Source organism: Parasteatoda tepidariorum, chromosome 1, assembly GCF_982258835.1.
Source record: "Parasteatoda tepidariorum strain Cologne lab strain chromosome 1, Ptep-v5.0, whole genome shotgun sequence".
Classification (NCBI taxonomy): domain Eukaryota; kingdom Metazoa; phylum Arthropoda; class Arachnida; order Araneae; family Theridiidae; genus Parasteatoda; species Parasteatoda tepidariorum.
The window spans coordinates 55,522,825-55,546,982 of NC_141755.1; the positions used below are offsets into that span (position 1 = coordinate 55,522,825).

General features: G+C 29.1%; 2 protein-coding genes and 1 long non-coding RNA gene across 4 annotated transcripts in view; 1 reads left to right on the forward strand and 2 right to left on the reverse strand.

Annotated features, from left to right (window-relative positions):
- The window catches only part of LOC107448228 (neuronal membrane glycoprotein M6-a), a 41,179-nt gene extending 35,352 nt beyond the window's left edge, over positions 1 to 5,827 (reverse strand). The window contains exon 1 of the mRNA XM_021148311.4: positions 5,593 to 5,827. Coding sequence (XP_021003970.1) covers positions 5,593 to 5,596 — 4 coding nt within the window. The 5' untranslated portion in view covers positions 5,597 to 5,827. The remainder of the gene's footprint in view (positions 1 to 5,592) is intronic.
- On the forward strand, positions 1,200 to 14,656 carry LOC147816461 (uncharacterized). Its single transcript, XR_015433845.1, has 3 exons — positions 1,200 to 1,243; positions 1,873 to 1,968; positions 14,517 to 14,656. It is a non-coding gene; the product is annotated as an uncharacterized LOC147816461 (long non-coding RNA).
- Positions 14,657 to 18,547: 3,891 nt separating this feature from the next.
- The window catches only part of LOC107448220 (medium-chain acyl-CoA ligase ACSF2, mitochondrial), a 40,803-nt gene continuing 35,192 nt past the window's right edge, over positions 18,548 to 24,158 (reverse strand). For both annotated transcript variants that reach the window (XM_087164549.1, XM_087164551.1), the window contains 2 exons: positions 22,990 to 23,100; positions 18,548 to 20,344 (listed from right to left, as the gene is read on the reverse strand). In XM_087164549.1, coding sequence (XP_087020675.1) covers positions 20,225 to 20,344; positions 22,990 to 23,100 — 231 coding nt within the window. In that variant the 3' untranslated portion in view covers positions 18,548 to 20,224. The remainder of the gene's footprint in view (positions 20,345 to 22,989; positions 23,101 to 24,158) is intronic.

Below are 24,158 nucleotides of genomic sequence, written 5' to 3' on the forward strand. Positions count from 1 at the left end.
AGAGCCCCGTATCTGTGCGGGCGTTGAATCTTTCTATTCCTTACAAACCAGTCTCATATCTTCGATGGTACACTAGCCTTTGCTGGGTATATTAGTCACGCTTCCTTGAATTAAACAAAGTATGCTGAGGAGAATAAAAAATTGACAAAAAGTTATAAGAACCGAAACTAACCTCTTGGGAACCTTAAACCGGTTTCTTGGTGATCTCGAAACCGTAACGCCCCGATCCCCAGGTTATTAGATGAAAGAAAGAGTCGTTCGAAAATGAAATCGCAGACACACAATCTTTTTTTTGTACATAGAAACATTCCAGGGATATGTATTCGTTCTTGAACTATTTTTTTCGATATTGTTGAGAACAGTACCTATTGTTATTTACTTAGAGAAAAAAATTTCTATGATTTTTTTGTTGAAAAGCGCGTGTTTTTTGAGAGTGGGAACGTAATTAAATGCAGTAAATATATTTTATTCTGACTTACTTGACCTGGTTAGCGCATATACCAACTGGATCCAAACCCCAAAATTTCAAACAAATATTAAGTACAAGAAAAGTTTGAAAAACTATTGAACTTAATTCACGTTTTCTTCTAGCAAAAGTAGGCAACACATTTTAACAAAATCAAATTACAATTAATTATAATTTCTGAGAAATTATAATTAAGCGTAGATTGATTAGCCTATATTTTAATAAATATTTGAAATAGTACATTTATGAGAGACAAAACAGCAAATATGGGCAGGGGCTTTAATACTAAGTTGGATTTGGGTATAGTTTTTAGTAATCAGTCTCAGTTGATAATCATATATTAACGTCTTTAATAATTGAAAATCACCATTTTACTAAATTCTTTATAGGAACGTTAATATCTTTCCATTAACAATTGGATATTTTATATCTATAATAACAAAATGAAAAGTTTGTTAAGGGGTAACAGTACCAAAAAAAAAAAAAAAAAGAAAAAAAAGACCGAAATATCGAATTTTTTTATCACTTATAATAAAACTTAAACTATTTCAAGTGCACTGAAAAAAATCATCTCTCTATCTACATTTTTAAAAAAGTTATGAATGTTTTTAGATTGCCCTAATACAGAAACTTGCCCAGCAGACAGATTTTAAAGTGCTTTTTCTCATAGATGATAACTTGTGTTTTTTCTATTTAAGATAAGGCTTTGAAGCAAGCTTTTTTATCTTAAGTATAATACACTTATTTAAATTGCGCATGGAATAAGCATTTTATGAGGTATTACAATTTTTGAAGCATGTTATATATACCTAACAGGAATTTTTAATCTTTTTTTTCTACTTTTTTGCAAAATATTCTATAAAAGATAATATAATTCATATATCCACAAATGAACTCACAAAATTGTTAAGATGAATATTGTAAGCACTTAGAATTTTTTTTTTTTTGAAAATAGGTTAAAATAAAAAAGACTTAGCCATTTTTTTTTAAAATTTTCAAAAAATTAAGCAGTTTAACTATTTTTTGAAGATAAATTATTGATTATAAGTTAAATGAGCATGTAAAAAATAATGCTGACATTTATTTGCTTAATTCTTAGTAATTCTTATGTTATGACAACGTTTGTTTTATTCTATAATACAAATTTGCTGCGCTTTTAGAAGAAACATCTCTTGTAATTATGTTTTATTTTTTTATTGCACATTATAAAATTTTAAGTTAAATCCTAGAATCCCCTTAAAGTTAAATCCTAGAAGCTTTTATTCATGTGTTTGTAGTTTATTGTGTGATAAAGCTGAATATAATTTCAATATTTTAGCTCTAGATCTCTCATTCACTTAATATTCTACAAAAATCTAGGGCTGGCATGTGTGTAAATATCATAATGTTTTTTGTTCTATTTGCAGAATTTATTTATCTGAATCACTGTTTCTGTGAGAGATAATGAAGGAGGACATTAAAATAAAATAAAAATTACCTTGAAAATTGCAACGTCGAGCTTGGTGAGTTATTGGAAAAAACTTAATAATTATTTTATAAATATAAAAATAAAATGTCAAGCATGATTTTTTCTCACTAATTAGATTTATGGAATCATTGAACAAAAAATCTTTCAACAATAGACAAGAAAAAATAAAATCTAGAATTGAAATCCCTAAAATTACGACTACCTAGAATTTTATTGCTATCCAATACCATTGTTTCTTATTATCTGAGACAAAACTAAGTATTACCATCCCGTACGAATAAATGGAAAAGGGAAGCATTAAAAAAAAGAAGACAAAATTAGAATACGTAAACAGCCGCTGAGAAACGGATAAAATATGTTTTACACGCAGAAAATATACGATGAGATATATTTATCAAAATAAATAGAGATTACAGACAGGTTGATTCGTGACTCTTGACAAAGCGAGCCAAGGATGCAGAACGAAACTTAACAATGAACGAGCAATGGGACAGAGGTCAGGAATGATGTTTCTACTGGATTATTGTTGTCCTGGACAGGCACTTTCTACGACTGGATCAGCAGCGATTAATTAGAGAAACAATGATACACTTTATATTTTTTTCAACCTCCTCATTTTATAATATTGAAGTTATTTACGGATGCACAGAGTGGGGGAAAAAGTCCTTGAGTCTTTGATCAAGGGATCGGATTTTTACGTACTAGGACTCAATCTCAATGATTTTAAGGTGCGACCTCAAATATGATAATTTATTGGTGCAGACGATATTCTAAGTTAAGAAATCAGACACCTCCCAAATGTAGGAGTTAGCTGCAATTTGAAAAATATGATCCAAAAATAGTTTGGTCAGGAGAGTGGTAGAAAGTTTGGACCCTTTAATGTAAATTTTACTTTTCGTGCATTTCTCCTTTATCTCGAGAAATTTTTAAGTAAATCGAAAAGTTTTACAAACAATTACAAGATTTGTTTATCTAAAGGTAATTCCATGTAAAAAATAAATTTCAATAATTATTTATTGCTTTTTATTACTTTATTTAATAATAGTAAGGAAAAATTCGAGCAGTAAGGTATACAAATTTTTAGATCATTTTTAAGAATGCAATTTTATAAGGGAAAATATAAAATTTGGACGAAATCGATTTAATAGTTTCTGAGAAATTGAATTTTTAACAAGAATTACTAGTTTAATTTAAATAAATGTATGATTAGAGAAATAACATGGGAATTTTTTTTAAAAATTACTGAACAGAAAAAATAAATTTAAATGAAAAAAAGCAAACTGTACTGTTTACCCATTTCTAATATCACATTTTAAAGTCTGTTAACCAGATTTGAAATATTCCCATTTTAAGGTTTCGAATCCAAATCTTTTTTTAAATGATTATTATTTCAGAAAAAGCACATAATAATTTGTTTAAACATTGCAACACACTAAACAATAGCTGAAATAAAATAAATAAATGTTAATTGAGTTTTTCTGTTTTAGTCAGATAATAAATAATTGCTAGATGATTAAGTTAAAAATCATGTCTCAAGTAAGATTAAAAACATTGGAATTAAAGATTTGTTTTCTTATCATTTTTTTTCATTAACGTTTAAAATTTTCATTCACCTGGAGTTCTTCAGAAGTAACAGTACATTAACGCTATTATATATATACATACATAGTAACATGTGGGGCCACATTGTGGGCCCCTATTAAGCTTCTAATTATTTCCTCTGGTAGGGTACATTAGTACTCGGTAATATAATAAGTGGACCAGTTTGAACATTATGAGTCAATATTAAGGTAAGATATAGGACTATGTAGTAATACTGAATGTTAGTATAATATTAGATTCATCAAAGAATAATATTAGATCCAAAGATATAATTGTTTCCAAAAATGTAACTGAGGTCAATTAAGAATTACTTTGAGCACAACCTCTGATTTTGTTGCTTTTAAGAAGTTTATATTTCCATCCATCATGATTGATGAATTAATTTCTTTTTAACTGGAATTTTGACTAAAAATTGTTTGGAAATAAACGCTATAATTTTACAAAGGATTGCCGTATTTAAATTAAGTACAAATGGTCAATTCCATTTTAACAGACGTAAAAATTAGACAAAATGTTTTGCCCAATTTAGCAACTAAATATTAAAATATCTTTTCAAATTTTTCTCAAATCTTTTACTAAATATACATCTTTTTAATATACAAAATTCTTTTAAATGATTTATAATGAGCTCACATTTGTTTCAATTTTTGCTTACTATTATGGTATATTTAAAGAGAAAATAAAACATTGTTCATAACATTTAAGAGGTCAATAAGTCTGGTGTATCAAATCTTATTAGAAATCAAACACTGCTTTTATCAAGAATAATACGAACTATTCTTTTACAAATGAAATGAAACAGATTTGTATTAAATATATGTTAAAGAATGCCAAGGCCCTCCTAGGGCTGTCATGCGAGTGAAAATGAAGAAAACATAATCTTTCGTTTCAAAATGTGGGAATTACAAAAATTAACTAAAAAGTTCTTTCTGCCATTTAGAAAAATATATAATTAGCAACAACAATTACTTAAAAACAACTTTTGAGACATTTTCAACAAAATAAATATTATTCATATACTACTTATCAGACATAACTACAGATTAAAGGTGCAATCATTTTAAAAATAAACGTTTAGTGAATGAAATACAAACATATTCGCTGGCAAATGTAATTTCACACAAAAAATAAACTTTTTTGGAAAAAATAATAATAATATTGTCAAATCATTGTGCTAATACATTTATTACATAGCAATTTATTTTATTTTAATTACATTAATCCTTTGAAGCAGATGGGACATCGGTGACCCCTTTATGCAAATTTTTCTAGTGATCTAATTACAAGCAAAAATATATTTTGGAATTTTTTAATTATGAAAAATTACAAGCATAAGTTACTAAAAAAAAATCTGTTAAATTTTCGAAATTATTTTTGCTTTAAAGTGGGTAAATTTGTACTAAAAGCAGTTTGAAATCTACTTTTCATTCATATTCAGAAATTTATTAATAATTGGCTTTGTAAATGAAACAAATTTTAAAGAGAAATTACTGTTTTTCTCGGATATGAAAAATTATTGTTCTGAAGTGAACCTGAAGGAAGATTTTACCTTTGAAGCAAAAAAAGACCCCGGTGTTTCATACTGTATTCATAATCACAAATTATAAAAATACTACATATAATATTTTTTACTTAATTTGACCTAAATTAATTCTAAATAATGAAAAATATGCTTCATGAAAATTCTGCATCAAAGGGTTAAATTATTTATTCAATTGTAGTTTACATCTAAATTACAACAGGATAAATATGTTATGATTAAGACTCATATATAGAAATTAATTTAAAAACTTTAATACTAGAAGTTACTTATATGTATCTGATAAGCAAGTAACGTGAATGATAAAAAAAAATATTATCAATTACCTGAAATATAAATAAAAATTAATTGAAATATTATTGTCATTTAATTACAAATTAGATAACTGATTACAATTTTCAGACGTTTTTAAAATATCATTTCTGAATTTTATAGAATAAACGCTTCTTATCAATCACAACTGCAACAAAGATAGATTTTTTTAAAAAAAAAAAAGTATTTGAAATAAAAACTCACCCATGGCAGTTTTGTGAGCTTCCAGATGTTTCGAGTATTTAAAGCTTTTTATATAAAATTAAGACATGGTTCTTTAAATAACTTTATAAACACAAATTTTTCAAGTCACAAGTGGCTTATAAACACCTTGCCACACCTTCCCTGTTATTTGGGCTGCAGGTTGCCGCGCACCTTGATCATCTGGAAGCACGCTATTAATTCTACGTTAGCAGGTAAGGCTTGTTTACGTTCGACAGCTGGTTGTTTAGGCATACGGACGCCATCTATTGATCATTTATTCAACTATAAAGTTCTTTCAAGAAGTTATAATAAATAATTAAAAAAGGTATTCAGCAAAAGTTGGCATTCTAAATTTTTTGTGGAAAATTTATTATTAATAATAAATAATAATTATATTTGAAAACAGCTTTTCGGTAATTATCTTCTTTTTCCCATTGGTTGTTTCGATTTTAGATAAAAAAATTGTTTTTAAAGGGTATTCGAGGTATCTCCAACCTTAGTATTTCATAAATGAATGATGTAATATCTAAATTATCAAATTATTTTTCAAAATATAACAGTTGTATTAGTTTGTAGTGTGTCCAGCAGAGTTGGCCAAAAATGTAATCGATTACATTTTTTGATTACAGTAATCAATTACTTGTAATCATGATTACAATTTTCAAAAATTTTGATTACAGCTGTAATCATGATTACAATATTGATTACAGTAATCAATTACTTGTAATCGTGATTACAAAGTTTGATTACAGCTGTAATCATGATTACATAGCCGATTACAGTAATCAATTACTTGTAATCATGATTACAATTTTCAAAAAATTTTGATTACAGCTGTAATCATGATTACAATTTTGATTACAGTAATCAATTACTTGTAATCATGATTCCAAGTAATTACGATTACAAGTAATCACAACAAAAACGATTACAAGTAATTATGATTACAAGTAATCAAAATATATGATTACATGTAATTTGATTACATGTAATTTGATTACATGTAATCATGATTACATGTAATCTAATTACACGATTACAAGACTATTGTATTCTTATAAATGATTATATTTTACAGTAGATAGTAGAATGTATTTTATAATGATAAATTTTGCACGTATTAACATGTACTGCATTTTGTACGTATTTGTATGCGTACAAATGAATGTAACTGAAATGTATGTACATATGATTTTATCTAGTGCATAGGTTCAGACATTTTAGTATCACACACATGTACATACACTTATATTGTAGGTATAAAATATATGTACGTATGTATATCGATAATAATTACGTATGTATGTGCAAACAATGTAGGCATGTACATTTATACACAATGAATATATGCATTTTATGCAAATATTTGTGTATGTAAAATGTATATCTATGTTCATGTACGCATGTATATACAAGTACTTGTGTTTGTACGAACATACATACATTGTCTGTACAATGTATGTCCCATGCATGTATGTGCAATTTATTTATGAACAGTACAATATATGTATGCATGTACAATATAGGTATATCTGTAGGATGTACAATATATGTATGTATACATGTACATGATATGCATGTCCAGTGTATTTATGTACATGTACATAATATGTTCATGCTCAATATAAGTATCCAAATATGCATAATACATTTGTGAACTATTGTACGTACATTGGGCGTATTTATATTTCACATATATTCATACATGCATTCGACATGCATAACGTACGTACACACATTTGAGATGCATATATTGTACAGATGTATATACATATAGCGTACAGATGTATATACATATAGCGTACAGATGTATATTCATATAATGTACATATGATGAAATGTTCATATAATGTACATATGTGTGTACATATACAGTACGTATGTGCATAAATATATTGGGCATAATTCTTTCGTACAAATTTTACATGTGTACATGTATGCTATCCCTATCTATGCATATGGTGCAATGTATATATGTACAATGAATGTATCCACACATGTACAATACACGTATGCTCCATGTATGCATATCCATATGTACTATATATGCACGTACAATACATGAATGTATGTACATACATTGTACATGCGTACATACATTACACGTATACATATGTACATTACATTTATGTCTAAATATGTGTACAATGCAATAAATAAAATGCATGTAAGTTAACTTTTAATGACTCAAGCAAGTTAAATGACAAAATCAAACGATATTTAAATTTAGTTTTCAGCTTTAATTGTTCTATATCATTTTGAAATTCTCTGAATAAAAAATTTTTTTCAGGTATTTTCATGAAATGTTTGACAATACAGATTTGTTTTTTTTAATAACATAATGCATGATTCATAGAAATTTTTTAAATGGTAAGAAAAACGGTAAATTTTATGTGTGGAATTAATATTTAGAAATTCCAAATAAAATTATCGTTTGCTTTCTAAAAAATATGAGGTCGAGTTTCATATACCTTAGAATAATTTTAAAACAAATTTTAATAACTTTACTCATATAAATTTTTTTAATGTATGCACAATGTATATGTATATTGTAATTACATATATTTAAATGTACGCACGTATTTGTACATTACTTGTAATTATGTACATGTATACGTTGTATGCACATGCATACATTGTGCATATAACTATTTTTTTGTACATCCATGCATTACATGCGCATAAGTATTAACAAAGTATGTAGTTATACAAGTACATACGTAAGTTGTACATAAGTACATACTTTGCGTGCACATATATCGATGTACATATAAATATGCATGTATACATGTACGCATTTTATTTACGCAACTGTGTGCATATATTGTACCTTTAAATAACATTTTTACATATTGTACGCAAATACGTACAATTTTATATACAAACGTACATTGTATATACGTGCTATCATCGTATTCAATATATGCACTTAAGTACATAAAAGCATGCAAACGCATAAACATTATTTTCATATACATTCATACATACATTGTCTATGTATACAAAGATACAAAACATTGCCTTTTTGCACAAACTAACATACATGCGTACATATATCATAAATGCATAATTATATGTACTAAGCATATGCGCATTGCATTAAGTATATTACAATATAATTATGAATATTGTACGTACAAACAACGTTTGTGCATACATTGTATGTATAGGAATCGCAAATTGTACGTTCATGCGTGCGTACATTCTATATACATAAAAATATGTAAACACATGAATACTTACATAAAAAATTTGACTATAGTATACAATCGTAATAACTTGTAATCGTATAGTTTGATTACAAGTAATCACAATTACATGTAATCAAATTACAAGTAATCATGATTACATGTAATCATATATTTTGATTACTTGTAATCATAATTACTTGTAATCGTTTTTGTTGTGATTACTTGTAATCGCAATTACTTGTAATCATGATTACAAGTAATTGATTACTGTAATCAAAATTGTAATCATGATTACAGCTGTAATCAAAATTTTTTGAAAGTTGTAATCACGATTACAAGTAATTGATTACTTGTAATCGTGATTACAAGTAATTGATTACTGTAATCAAAATTGTAATCATGATTACAGCTGTAATCAAAATTTTTTGAAAGTTGTAATCACGATTACAAGTAATTGATTACTTGTAATCATGATTACAAGTAATTGATTACATAGCTGTAATTATCTGTAATCAATTACAGTTGTAATCGATTACTGTAATCAACGGCCAACTCTGGTGTCCAGCATATTGCGGTGATCTGTTAATATTTTCATTTATTTCAAGTTCGTTGTTATTAGGTTGGCCAATTATTACCTTGTTATTGCGCTTTTCTTATTAATCGTAAGTTCGTTATTATTCAAACTTATTCAAAGCAGCTTCAATTTTATTTACTTACGTGCAGGGTCAGGTTACCACACGGGGGAGGGCTTGTTCCAGGGGGGGGGGGCAAAGCCTCAATGGCCTCAGGCCTAAGAAAGGTGGATCCAATCGATAACTGAGGACAATAAAATTTTTAAAAACTATTATAGTAAAACGAAATGTTTTAAACGACATTTAAATTTTTATTATGAATCTTATAGAATAAACGCTTTTTATCTTTACTCAAACAAAATATTTTAAGAAGAATAAAATATAATTTTCAAACAAATTTAAAAATGAAATTTTGGGTTTGTAAAATCACAACCCTCTGTTTTGGGTGTACAGCTTTACGTTGCAATTTTGCTTTCCTACAAATAGCTATAAAGCTTAAAAACTGGAAAATATAAAGGAATGCATATAAATATACGGAGTGCACTACGGAATGAAAATTTCAGCAATCAGTCATTAGTTCAAGAATTATTTACTGTTAAATTTAAAGTAAAAAAATTCCACGTGAACCGCTCTGCAGTCCACAGGATTGCAGCAGAATTTTACTTGAAAAATGTTGACATTTAGGAAGAATGCGAAGCAATGATGGGGGTTGGTGAGTTTAGAAGATTATAGGGTGAGTATATAAGTTATATTTTTTGTACAAAGCGTACTTTTTTGTACTTGTTTATATTACCGTACAAGACATTGCTATCTGCAAGTAAGGTATTGTTTCTTTTTTCTTTTTTTTTTCGCAAGATCGAATGGAACAAAACAGGAGTCATTAGTCATTAGTCAAATATTTTTTTTAATTTATTGAACTTTTTAATAACAAAACACAGTAAACTGAATTATTTGTTCTATTGGCTCAGATTTTGTCCCATTTAATTAAGCTATAAGAAATATCATGGGATAAGGTATCTCACTTGTTTACATAGCAACTAAAAAGTAATGTCGAATGTGTAAATAAGAACAACTCAAAAATAGTATTTTATACATGGAAATTCTTGTATTTGCTCTGAGTTGCTCGTTATATTGACTCGTGCTTGGTCTCATTCGATTCACAGTAAAAGCATACATCAAAATCAATTTCTCATTCGTCTAGACAGCAATGTCAGGGGTTTAAATATGCTCAACTGCAAAAACTTTAGTACATAGAACTCTTATAACATCTAAACTATCGATCCTATAATATCATGCTTAGTTTCATTTACTTCAACGAAAAACTACATTGGAAACAATTCCCCATTTGTCTATGCATCAAGTTTCTTCCTTCTAATTACATCTTCCACCCAAATCCGTAGCAAAATTTTGTGAGATTCTCATATGAAGGCCTTTTGAGATCTTCACTAACTAATCCCAATGGGTCCCAGTTTGTAATATTTTAAACAAACGAGAGGATGGAGGGACCAGCCAGATCTACAGTCTTGAATTCCATCTCGCTTGTCTTGGACGTTTTGGCCATATCTTGCAGTTTATGCTTAACAACATTTCTACATTGTCAAATTTCTAAATATGCGGGGGAAAAGTGAATTCAGTTAAGGAAAATAAGTTTTTAAAGACATTTCGTTGCTTATTTTATCACCCACACTATTTATTTGCTTGTCTGAGAATCTCAATCATTGAAGATTTTACACATCAAAACTTGGCGATCTTGCTCATACATGCGATTGGTGCATGCACGAGAAGAAATTCGCATGTAATAAGAAAGGCCTCTTGACTCGCTTCAAAAGCATATTTATTAGCCAATCGAAATTTTTTTCTCTCAAATTGTGAATGTGAAAGCTCAAGATCATCTACTCAAAAGTGTTTAAAAATGAAGAGTTCACAAGACCATTCAAAACTAATTAAACATTTGGTGCTAGCCGCTTTTTTCATTGACTTAACAATAGATTTAGACGAAACACACTTTGGATTTTATAAAAAGTGGCTTTATATAGGAGAAGTTTCGCAATATTAATTCTCGAAGTCACCTTATTACTGAAAAATAACCCCATTGCAATTCTGATCACTGACTACTATGTGTTATATGAGAGAGATTTAGCATTTTCATGCAGCATCCCGTTCATTTACCGGAGTGCAACTTAGTTACTACAGAAACTTCTCAATTTTCTACAGCTCTTGAGCAAAAGGTAAGTACGTAAACGTACGGAATGATAGGTGACTAAATCCTTTAGCCGAATAGTATTTCAGGTCAATCCATTATGACGTTATCGTAACTTTTTTTACAAAGCTTCTTTTCAGTCATAATGGCAGAGCCCACTAGCAACACTGAAATGAAACCGTCAGTACATGCTGTGGATTTAAATCGCTGACTCCCTATAATTTATAATATACTATTTCCGACATATTTTTGTGTACTTTTGTTTATTTTATACATCAACTATAACACATAAGGACGACTCTGAAGTCATCATGAAGCATTTCTTAAAGTTTCTCCTGATTCAACAACCTACAGCGCACTCTAGCAACACTTAACGGAAACGATTAGTTTTTTCAGCAGATGTGAATATTTGCAATAGGACTGAATTATTGAATTTGTGTTAGTTTTTTGAAATATTTTCATATTGTGCATTTTAATGTAGAAACATAAAAAATTTTCTAATCAACTACAAATCTTCTAAAAAGTAAGAAAATATTTATTTTATATTTTACTTACTCCTTTCTATTTCTATTCTTTCATATAATAAATTCTACTATAAACAGAGAAAAAAAAACTGCATTGATAACACTTTTCCATATTCGTTATTCCATTAGTTTATAAGGTTTAACTGAGCATTTCATCCATGTAAATACGTATTAAATTTAAAATTAAAATGAATATAAGAAAAAGAAAAATGATGAGGAACTCAAATATTTAAAATAAATAGTCATTTACATTGCAAAATGTATTTTTGTCTTCATAAACAAACAGCATCCTTAACGAAATAACATTTAAGTATTTCATAGCACTAAAATAAAGCAAATGACCAAACGATTATAAGGAACTTTATAAATTCAAATAAAAATAATAAAAGAAAACGATTAATTCCCCAGTCTGACTATTAGTTGAGCTTTTTGCCGTAGCGTGGTGCTGAAACCGTTTAGAACAGACTGTTGTCATTTTGGCGAGCGCCGATAAAAAAATGCTCTAGCATTAGAGCTAAAGTTCTTTATATATTTTTCTGTGATCTAAATCTCTTTTTCTAATTCTCTGCGATATTTTGTTTTGCTTGTATTCTTACGGGAAGAAACAGAGTTACAAGCAAACTCATTTATTTTGTAGCGGAAAAAAATATCATCGTTCCTAACCCAATGCAACTTTTTAGAATTTGTTTGTTTTATTTATATTATAGCATACATTTTGTAACATCTAACATAGATAAATGACTGCAGATAAATAATGTAAGTATTCTATTGTGTGATTTTTAGTGACATTCATTTCTTTAGGGAAGATTTTTAGCAATAATTTAATTACTTTTAAATACAAACAGCTGCCTTTTTATAAAATTAAGTTATATTTAAAATTTATTAAAAAGAAATAAACGATCAAAGACTATTCAACTGATAAAAACATCACAAATTTTATCTTTCTTATGTAACTCTAAATTACTTAATTACAAATATTATTTCAGTAAATTATAGATAAAATGATTTATCGAATTTTGCCAAACTTGCTATAAAAATTACACTATGATAAGTGGTGGTATTTTTCAAACCTGCTAAGCTAACACTAACAAATAATTGTCCTTCTTCAATTACTGATATTTTTTGTACATACATATTTTGAAACGCAATATAATTTAATGTGTATAAAATTGTCTTTCTGTAGGCTTCACTTTCATCATAGTATTATGTGCAATTAAAGTTTATATAATTTGTATAAAATACGCCAATTTAGTTTGATATTTTTCCACACTGTAAAAAATGGTTTCACAAAATTGTGCAAAAAATATGTCAAAATCGCCCCGAAACTAATAATAGTCAAATATGACTGTCCCATATGTATTCAAAACTGAAAAAGCATATACTAATTTTTGAGCAAAATGCAATAGTCTTAAACAGGATGTTGAGGGAGAAATACGAGACATAGGTTTTCGTTGACGGTCGGCAGAATTCGAACCAAGGACTTCGGAGTTCGTAGTAAGAAGCTCTAATCATCATAGTTGTACTCCACAGAATAGAGAGAGTTAGGAAGCTTTATATATCGGCCTCCGCAATGTCACATCAACAATATATATTCCATAGGCTTAAAAGTTTTTAAAACATAGAGAAATAAGCAAAAAGATAAATTAAAATTACTGATCTCTTGACTACGTTATTGAAACCACATTTTCCCTTTGAACCATACATTGTGGCGCCACTATTTAAAGCTTTCTAACTCTCTCAGTGCTGAGGAGTACAATTGTCACGGTTTTAGAGGGTCCTTCCTACTACGAACCCAAAAGTCCTTGGTTCGAATCCTGCTGACAGAAAACGAGCATCTCTCTAACACGTTTTTTTCTTACATCACTTTTAACTTTTTGAGACCATGCATTTTGCCCAAAAATGAATATTTGCTCTTGCAATTTTGAATGTATGGGGTTTTCAAATGGGACTATTATTTGTCTCGGAGCTATTTTGACACATTATTTCTTGACTTTGTAAAACCTTTGTTGTTTTGAGAAACTAATGCAGGTGAAAATAATAAAATCAAGGAAAGACTCTCAGATTTCACAATTTTTTTAAAATTCCAAACCAGGAAGAATTAGAATAACTTTTTAAATATTAGAAAATTAGATCACAAACGCTTTTCGTTTTCACTAAACTGTGGCTTTTCAATTCATATTGAAAATTTTCACCATTTTTATGATTTGCGCGAAACTGGTCCTGCATAAGATAGACAAAAATCAATCTAACAGTCATGAATAACTGTTTCAACCTTCACGACAGTCATAAAAAGTAGTATATTATTCCATAGTAAAGAACGATTTTCATTTTATTGAAGGGTTTTCTAAGAACAACTTTAAAGATTAAACCATCTTGTATGACTTAGAAATTGCTCTTATTTTTTAAATTTTTCAGAAACATTTTTTTTTTTTTGCAGGTGGGATGAAATCCTACATTATGTGTGGATGCTACCGATTTTTGCAACAAATGCACTAGTATTTGCTATTGGTATGACTTTTCTTTGTATCCATACCCGACAGTTTGTGGGAGATGTTTTTACACACCATCCAACAATAATACTAACACTTGCCGTAATTTATTTAGTCTTCACTCACTTGACAAAAAGTTATGCTACCTTGTATGTGATAGGTCTGTGTCTGCCTTTTTTCAAAAACTGGTGTTTTCGAATTACAATTTGCTTTTACTTGATGCACATCTTCCTATTTCCTATAGTTTTGCATTATCTGGAATTAATCATGATTCCTGAATCTGGTTAATGTATAACCATTTTTCATAGGTTAAGTGCTCGAGAGCCGAAACAAGTTTAAAAAACAATTACTTTTGAAGATTGATTTTCAATAAAGTTTTGTTTATTTAACAATCCTTTCCCGATAACTTGAAGCTTCATCGTGTGAAATTGAATTGTGTATGTGCATTTAATTTCGTAACTATGATTCTAGATATAAGTTAGAAGTTTTGAAAATAAATTTGTGTTGAATAAAATCATTTTAGAACGCATTTTTACTTGTATTTTATTTGAAATGCTGCGCCTTTTAATTTCAGCTTATAACTAAATTAACTTTCAGTGTAACCTAAAAGAAGGTGCAACAGATGAAAAAGTTTTTATAACAATATTTTTTAGCTACTACACTCAATTGCGGCTGTACACAATGCGCTAAATGATTAGTTTGATCCGAAGCTCAAGACCAATATATAACATTTGATTGTTATTTCTCAGGAAAGTATCTGCTGACGTTATTTCTCACAGAATTTTTCATTCTGTATTTTTTATTCTTTCTGTTTTTGTTTTAATAGCTTGTTTGCAAATGCTTACACTAATGCTTACACTTTGCAAATGCTTACACTAATTCGATTTACTCTTAGATTCTCAATTTATCAGTGTCCCTTGAACCGGATCTCCTCTTTACTTATGGAAAAGTGCCAAAAAAAAGTTCGAATTTTTGTAAATTTTGAATGGAAAAGGGGAGAAAATTCAATATTAAAAGTTGGATAGGATGCGAGAGAATTGGATAAGAGATGTGTGTAGAATCTGCAGGAGACTTTGCCAAACAAGTGACTCATAAGATTTTTTTCAGCCGATTTGTTACGTGGATGATTTTCGTTGCATACAATCTCCCTATCTGCTCAGGCAGGCTGGGTAATTTATTTGGATGACAAAAAAAAATTTTGTTGATTGTGTTAAACGAATGAGACAGCTTTTGATTTCTTTGCATTAACTTCATAATTTGCCTTGGCCTCCGTTTTCAAAATTCTTAGCATTATTATAAGAGATGATAGTTCTAAATTCAAATACATTCTTCAGTTTGCGTTTCTTCACTTTTCTAACCATTTCATATATGCCTGAGATTTTGAGGTATTTTCGATAATTGCTTTAAAAACTATTTTAACTTACAATTGCTGCGTTCTCTGCTTTACACGGATTTTTATTTAATCTGCTTATGAGTCCCTTTCAAAATAGATAAAATAATTAACCGTATTTAAATTTTATACTGAAAAGAAAAAAGAAGACAATGTTTCCTGGCTCGTACCCCCCCCCCCAAAGCATCACTGGGTAATAGAGCACCCGTCTAGGAGGTGCACTCAACATTCAGTGCAACAGCAAGGACCAGACGGCACTTACCAGCGGCCACCTTAAGTCCTTTTCTTTCGAGGGTAGTGAGTGTTAAAATCTTCCCAAACTGCCCCAGGTGCCACAACATGCAGGCTTCTCCCCAACATATCCTGGACTGTCTTGATCTGGACAAAAGGGACATACTAAATAACCCACTTTTGGTGGCCGACTTCCTCCGGGTCATGAATTTCATGGACATTGTTTAGCCCTGCTAATTTTGGGGATAAGGAAGAAGAAGAAATTTCATACCATTAGACCTTATAAATTTGATATTTACTGTCACTGAGTTAGGAATTGTTGTAATGCGTCATTTATTTTGTAAAAAGTTCTTTTTACGAAATAAATGCCTTTTTTTTGTTAAGAAAAAGGGATATTACTTGCATATTGGTTTTCTCCAGAATTCAGATAACTTAATATGTTTACCTAAGAGTGCCTCTGTGCTCCTTATATGTGAAATGATTTGAAGGTGACAAATGTTTCAAGTGATTTCACTCACTTTTTTTCTCGATTTAAACAATCTTTAGAAATGACTGGAATGCTGAAGCAATATATCCTCATCGGTAGATGGATACTGCGACGGGATCCAGTTGCAGATTAGTCTCTCAAAATTACGAAGAAGAAAGTATTGTTCATATCAAATAAAATAAAAAGATGAAATGCTTCTGTCTCTACGGTAAAAATCGGAAGAAAAGAAAAGGGCACCTGAAGGATGTCAAATTCATAAAAATACTCCAGTTATTTTATGCGTATCTGATGTCACTTTAGCGAATATTTTAAACTGGAAAATTAATCGCCTGGTGTGCAATTAAACCTGTAATGGGAAATTCATGGAAAAATGGTCTTAAGTATTTCAAAGCTCAGAGTAGTGTGATTAGACACGCTTTTTCCTAAGGCCGCATTATTTTCTTAATGATGCTTAATTGCGCAGGAGCAAAGAGGCATTTTAATAAAATTGAAGAAGAACAGAAAAAAAATTAAATTATATGTAAATCTCTCTAAGGTGAAATCTTTTGGTTCTATCACTATTGTGTTTTTCTGAAATGTTATGTATGTTGGAAATTTTGTACATATTGAGGATATTCTACATTAATGATATTTACGTTGAATGACGTTGCTTGTGATTTCAACTTTTGCTTTAACTTTGAAATATCATCTCTACATCATTTTTTACTTTGCTCTTTTTCATTATCTAACGTTTTTCTATGGTTTTTAATACATTTTTCGAATTTATTATTGAAAGTAGGACTTAAAATTGTCATATGTTCTAACATTGAAATTTGAAATTATGAATTATATTAAGTCTAATTTTAGAATTTCAACTTAAAAAGAGTATTATAATTCATATAAATTTTTTCTAAATTAGATCAGCATCCAAGGCACGAGCTAAGCAAACGTGTATTGCGAAGCAACTCAAAAGCACCTAGTATTACATAAAACATTTATACATATATATGTATGTATTTCTGGCCTCAACTGATGAAATTTTTTTTCTTGTGTTGGCAACGAAGAGCTTTAAACAAACCGAGCTATAAATTGGACAGAAATGAGAAGTGGAAAGCAAACTTCATGTAAATAAATAGATTGTTCCATATTTTCATGATAATTATGCTTAATTTACGGTGGTTACATAATGATTTAGTGATTATTTCAACTTTATTGGTGATCAATAATTTAAGCAGGAAAGGAGGCGTTTTTGAGAAATTTATGAAGAGCAGAAAAAAGTCTTTTGTATTAGATTATAGATGCCTTTAGACTCAATGACTGTGGTTTCTTCAAACTCCTAAATATGTAATTGCAGAAAAATGTTATAAATATTCAGGATAGTCGACGTTTATGCTGCAAGTGTCGAATGACGTATCATAATTTTACTCATAAATTTCTGTTCTAACCCTGAAATACTACACCAATTTTTAACTAATTTGTAACTATGTTTTTTCTTCTTCATTTTTTGATCTTTTTTATGACTTTTATACATTTTACGAGTTTATGATAAGAAAACTGACTTAAAATTGTCCGGTCCCCGTATGGTGAAATTTAAAAATATGTATACTAATAAATTAATTTCCCTAAATGTAAATATTAGGTAGTATTGAAATGTATATAAATAAAATAAGTGTAAATGAAATATTAATGTTGATAATTTGAATAAAATCAAAAGTTTCACTATGTGTTCATGTTGCATATTTTTAGAACTTTATTTTGTAAAGAGAACCGTATTATCATTCTTCCAAATCTAGACTAAAACATTCCATATCCAATGAGCAATGACTTAAAAGAAAAGTAGGACTTTTGGAGTTGGCGAGCAGAGAATAGCACCTTAAAGTATTTTAACAATATCAAGGTAAAAATATATAATTTTATTGCATTTTAAAAACATAAATATATTACATTTCTTATAACATTACATTACATTCTTATAATGTAAAAATACATTTAAAACAGAAATACATTTACATTTCCTTTAACTGCGAATGAAATAATACATGTTTTACAAAATTTAAAGTGCAAAAAACTTAGAAAATACTTCATTCGAGATACAGAAGAAAAAACTCTTTAAAAACTAATATTTTATTAGCAGATCAGTCGACTTTTTTTCTGTTTTAATTTTTATATAATTTTTATTAAATATTATTGATTTTCGCATAGGTGATTGATTCGTCGGAGATAACAACATCTAAAATTCTGAAAAGTATTCTACATTTTTCATCACTCGCATTTTTTAACTATACAAGTATATCACAGAGCAAATAAATAAATGAAAGAGCGAACACGCTGAATAATTTTTCGCGTACTACGATTTAATTTCAGTACGCGAAAGGAATTTGAATTTCGTGGTTACAGGGCCTAATTTTAAACATGTTAATTAATCAGTGCAGACCAAGTCAGACAAAATAAAAGTACTTTTTCATAATAAACATGCTTTTTTTTGGCAGTTTCGAATCGTTGACTCTCAAAATGTGGGGAGAGGGTAGCCAAAAACTGGAAAATTTGGTCCCACTTTTTAATGCAGGTAAGCGGTCGAAAGATTGGGACTCTTATTGTAAATATGTTAATTTATTTACTTTTAATATGTTAATTAATTTACTTAATTAGTTCCCCATCACAAAGAAATCAAATTTTTAAATTTTTATTTCTGACCAGCTATTTCATCGATTTAGTTTAAATTTTGGATTTTTCAATTAAAATTAAGCATATTAAATTAATGTAAGAATTTGTATGCCTTTAATTATCATTCAAGTTTCTTTTTCTATCATAAGTAAATTAAATAATGCAAAATAATTTTTTACATTACTTTGGAGAAACTAATTTTTTTATTCTGTGTGAATCTGTTTTGATTCACTTAACCAATACTTGAGATATACATAAAAAGTGTAATTAACATTCATTAACATTAAGGGGCGCAATCCTTCAACCGCTCTCCTGATGTTTATTCAGAGAAAGTACGCTTTTATGTATAATCTCGCAACTTAAAATATCGCCTGCACTGATTAATTTGTATATTTGAGGTTATGATTTCGAATCGGTTAAGAGTGATACCTGGTACGCAAAACTCCGATAGTGGGTTTAGAAGTTATTCAGAGTCCTCGCTTTTTTTTCCACATTATACAAATAAGTACTACAATACGGTACAAAAAAGTAAGAATTCGATTTTTCTCAGCAGTTTTATTAAAATTTGTTAAATTAATGATTTTATAATGCTGTTATATGCTGTTATATAATGCTGTTATATTAAGTTTGTTTCAATATTTTTCTTTTGTCTCTAATAAGGATTTTAATTAATAATGCTGTCAATTTCTTTTCACCGATACTTTTGAGAAAAAAACTATAAAGACAAACAAAAGGATAAGAAGGAAAATTTACGTTTTACTAGTTTTTTTACAGGATGATAATGAATTTACTAGATAGACTTAGAGCCAAAATTGCTATTTCCTTTTTTCAAATAGGCACTGTAGTTAAGCAGATGTCTATGAATAATAATTGTAACGGAATAATTAAATAACTTCTTAAACATGCTATAAATTTAATTGTTCTTTAGAAATTCTCGTCATTTCATTCTTCTTAATTTTTCCACTTGCTGTCCTTGGAAATTGTTCAATAAACATGATATAACGTGGAATCTTATAATTGCTAATCTGAAACAAAAAATATTGTAATAAAATATTAGAATTTTTTTTAATGATTATACATGCATGTCTTTCTTTTCCTACTCAATATTTTTCCTTTTTAGGGAAACATATCAAGATGTAAAACTTTCATATTTTTATTTGGAATATAAAATTTAAGTTTTCAGTAATCAATTATTCCAAACATTTTTAAAAAATTGTTAACTACTTTTAAAATGTATTTTAATTAGTTGGTATGTAAATGTACATTAAAGGTTAATAATCAAAAACTAGTGGATAGGAAATATATAAAAATGTAAAGTTCTAGTGTATAAAAAAGATTGCAACCGATAATTTCAGAAATAAAGTGAATGCATTTTTTAAATACTTCAGTTTTATTTTAATTAAATGATTATCCCGTTTACTTTATATTTACTTTTTAAAAATCATGGTAATTTACAACTTTTATAATGCTTGATCTTGACCTTTACTTATCTCATACGTCACTAAATTTCTCCTTTAATCCCTTCAGGACTGTGATCACATATACGTGATCGCGCGATTCTCCCTATACGACCCTTAGAATCTATATTTTGTAGTTCTATACTATATTTTGTTGTTCTGATTTTCCCATTTAATATCCGCTTCCCGTCTGAAATGGGAAGATTTTAAAAGTTTAAGGTTATTTTGGTACATTTTCTAAAAATAGATATAGAATTCTCTAAATGAAACTATCGAAACTCAAATATTTATTTCTGTTCAAGTTCTAAAATGATACTGCGCAGTTTTTATGATGGTACAAAACCTAACAACATTACATATGTCTATCCTCTAGCCACCAATTTTACATGTCAACCATCAAGTGAAAAATATATACCGTTCACTTATTAACCAAGAACAGATGTATAAGCCTGAATGAGTTTTCTCTGTACTTATCGGTTATAAGGACCATGAAGACAAGTTCAACAACTCCATGATACGATTTACACAGGTCATCGATTACCGATAATGCACATTAGTATACCAAATACAATAATATTATGACCAATAATCATAACACCTCACTTTGAGTACGAAAATATCGCACTTATTGATTACTTTAATTTTCGAATGCAATAATATTGCTACCAGAAAGATAATATTGCAAACAACAATAGTTATTGAATACAACATTCTGTGAATGTTATGAATTTGTGCAATGAAAATATTATAACCAATGATTAAATAAAATAAATGAGTTATACTGAAAAGAAAATACGAAAAAAATATCTTCATATTTAGGAATTCGGTCAATTTTAAATGCACAAAATCAAGTAACGTAATATTTATTTTATGAAAATGGTTCTAGAGACGTTCAGTCACATTCAGTACAGTTCACTTTAGTTGACATTGATAATATAGAAATCTTTTCATTTCATCATAAAAGAAATGGTTTTATGTCTTCAATGTCTTTTTTTTTCTATCATCGATGCGAATCAGAAATGCATGCCATTCTTCATAGCCAAATAATTCAATTTATTGGGGGTAAATTCTCGAAATACAGGGTATCCCAGGATTATTGAGAAAAACTTAAAAAGAAACTGGGGGACATCACAAGGATACAAAATCAATCTACGGTAGGAAATGTTTTGGGAAAATAGAATGAGAGGTATAAGAAACAAAAAGACACAAGAATGAAATCATCTGAAATATTTATGAGTGAAAAATGTTACATGTGCCGTGAGGAAAATGTCACAAAAGATGTGCAAAGTTTCCACCCTTGCTTGCGATGCAGGCTTTTCATCTTCGGACCATGGATTGGCGGACTCGCTGAAATACACCAGGATATTGTTGGATATCCGCGATACAATTTTTCTGCTGCTCGCGTGTTTCCTCTGTTAATTCGTCATGTGTATATCTGCCAGCTCGGTGTTCCTAAAACATTGTATACTACTCTTCGGGCGATGACAGCTCAAATAACTGTAGCAATACATGTGTGTTTTCTCGAATGCTCTTGTGAACAACACCACCTAGCGGCGAACGAGGAAGTTTCCGACTATGGGTTGCTCTACAAATCTGAATTCTTGCGATGTCCCCTGTCTCACCTTAAAATTTTTTCTTAATAATCCTGGGACACTTTGTATATTTGGTTGAGAGTTTTTATGTATTGCAAATTAAATGAAAAATGTAATTCTTTCAGGAACTGATGTCCTGGTTTGCTTTTTTTTTAATCCTGTGAATGCACCATCATGATACATCATTGTGTAAAACTAATAAGAAAAAAGTTCCATTTATATTGAACTCTGAAGATCAGCAATTTTGCAGTTTTTGATTTATTACTCGCCTACTATTTACTTAGGCTCTTCACGCCGTTTAGCACATGAGGCATCCAGTGTACTTCTACATGCCTTCTCCCGGTCTTTGGTTTCTAATCGTGCTCCTTCTAATCCTGTAAGTCTTTCTCTTTTAAGAATCTGCCATCATCTGTCGCTGCCAAGTCATTTTTGGTATTCCGCTTTTTCCTTTGCCCAAGAAAGAGAAACAAGCGCGAATTTTCTTTCTTGGCATTCTCAATACATGTCTCGTTCTTCTGATTCAATAATAACTAGCAAGTGACGTAGTCATATTAAACGGATATTCATTTCTTGTATTAAATGTATTTGTTTATAAAAAAATTTAATAAAGAAGAATCATACCTTTTCTTTGCAGAAGTTACGGACCTCTTCTTCTGTAAGATTCATTCCAGATTTAACATGTATCCAGCAACATAATTCTTCTCCCAATCTTTCGTCTGGTACGCCGCAAATCTAAAAATACATTTAAGATCATATGGTAATAATAATGACCAATGGGCATTAGGGATACAGGATTCATGATGCTTAAATATTAGATTAACAACTTGAATAGTTATGTTTTAAAGTACGTGAAATGAACGGAAAACAAAAATATGTAATTATATCAACTCACATTTTACAATAATTTAGGCTTTTTATTAAGTCCGTAATTTCGAAACGATGGATTTGATTTTCATAAAATATCTGGTTTTAGAATAATTGATTATTTTTTTAAAAAAAAAACTCTCGATTTAAATGAAACTTATTTGTGGTTTAGAAATAGATTTTCCTTTGAATTTTGTAATTTTTTTCATCCATTCATTTATAAGAAATTTTTATTACGTTATTTTTTCAGCTTTTTCATACGTTACTTTCCATCACCTTTAATTTCCATACGTTACCAGAGTTGCCAACTTGCTCCGGACAGCAAATATATATTTTAAAGTGGTAGTTTATCAATTGTGATTCTTGGTTTAATAAATTCAATTCAGTAGATTTTTATCCACCACTATTTCTAAATAATTCACAGGCTTATATATTTCACCACTATATAGCACTTACGTCATGTTATACCTTTAAAAAAGCAAGCAAAAATAGACAAATATTTGCAAAATTTACTTTGTAGTTATTTACCGTTTTTTTAATTATTTCGGCGTGTCCGGAGCAGTTGGCATCTCTGCTTTACTTTTCATCTTACACTGCTATCGAAGATGTGGCGTGTGTGTGATAAAATGGCGCTGGCTGAAAAATACTTTTAATTAACCAAACATAAATTGTTTAAAGTTTTTTTTCTTCATAATACACCCACTAAGCTTTGGCATTTTGAAGTTAAATCACGTGAAGAAAAGCATTAAATATACAACCATTCTAATGAAACAATTTTTCTTCTAGCCTTCCTTCATTTTAATTTTTTTGAGTGGGAGAACACTTTCATTATTAACAGAAATTTCAAAGCTTAACTTTGACCTTGAGTACGGCCTTACAGCAGCTACTGGCCCTCCAACACAAATTTGAAAATGCCGTTCTCTTCT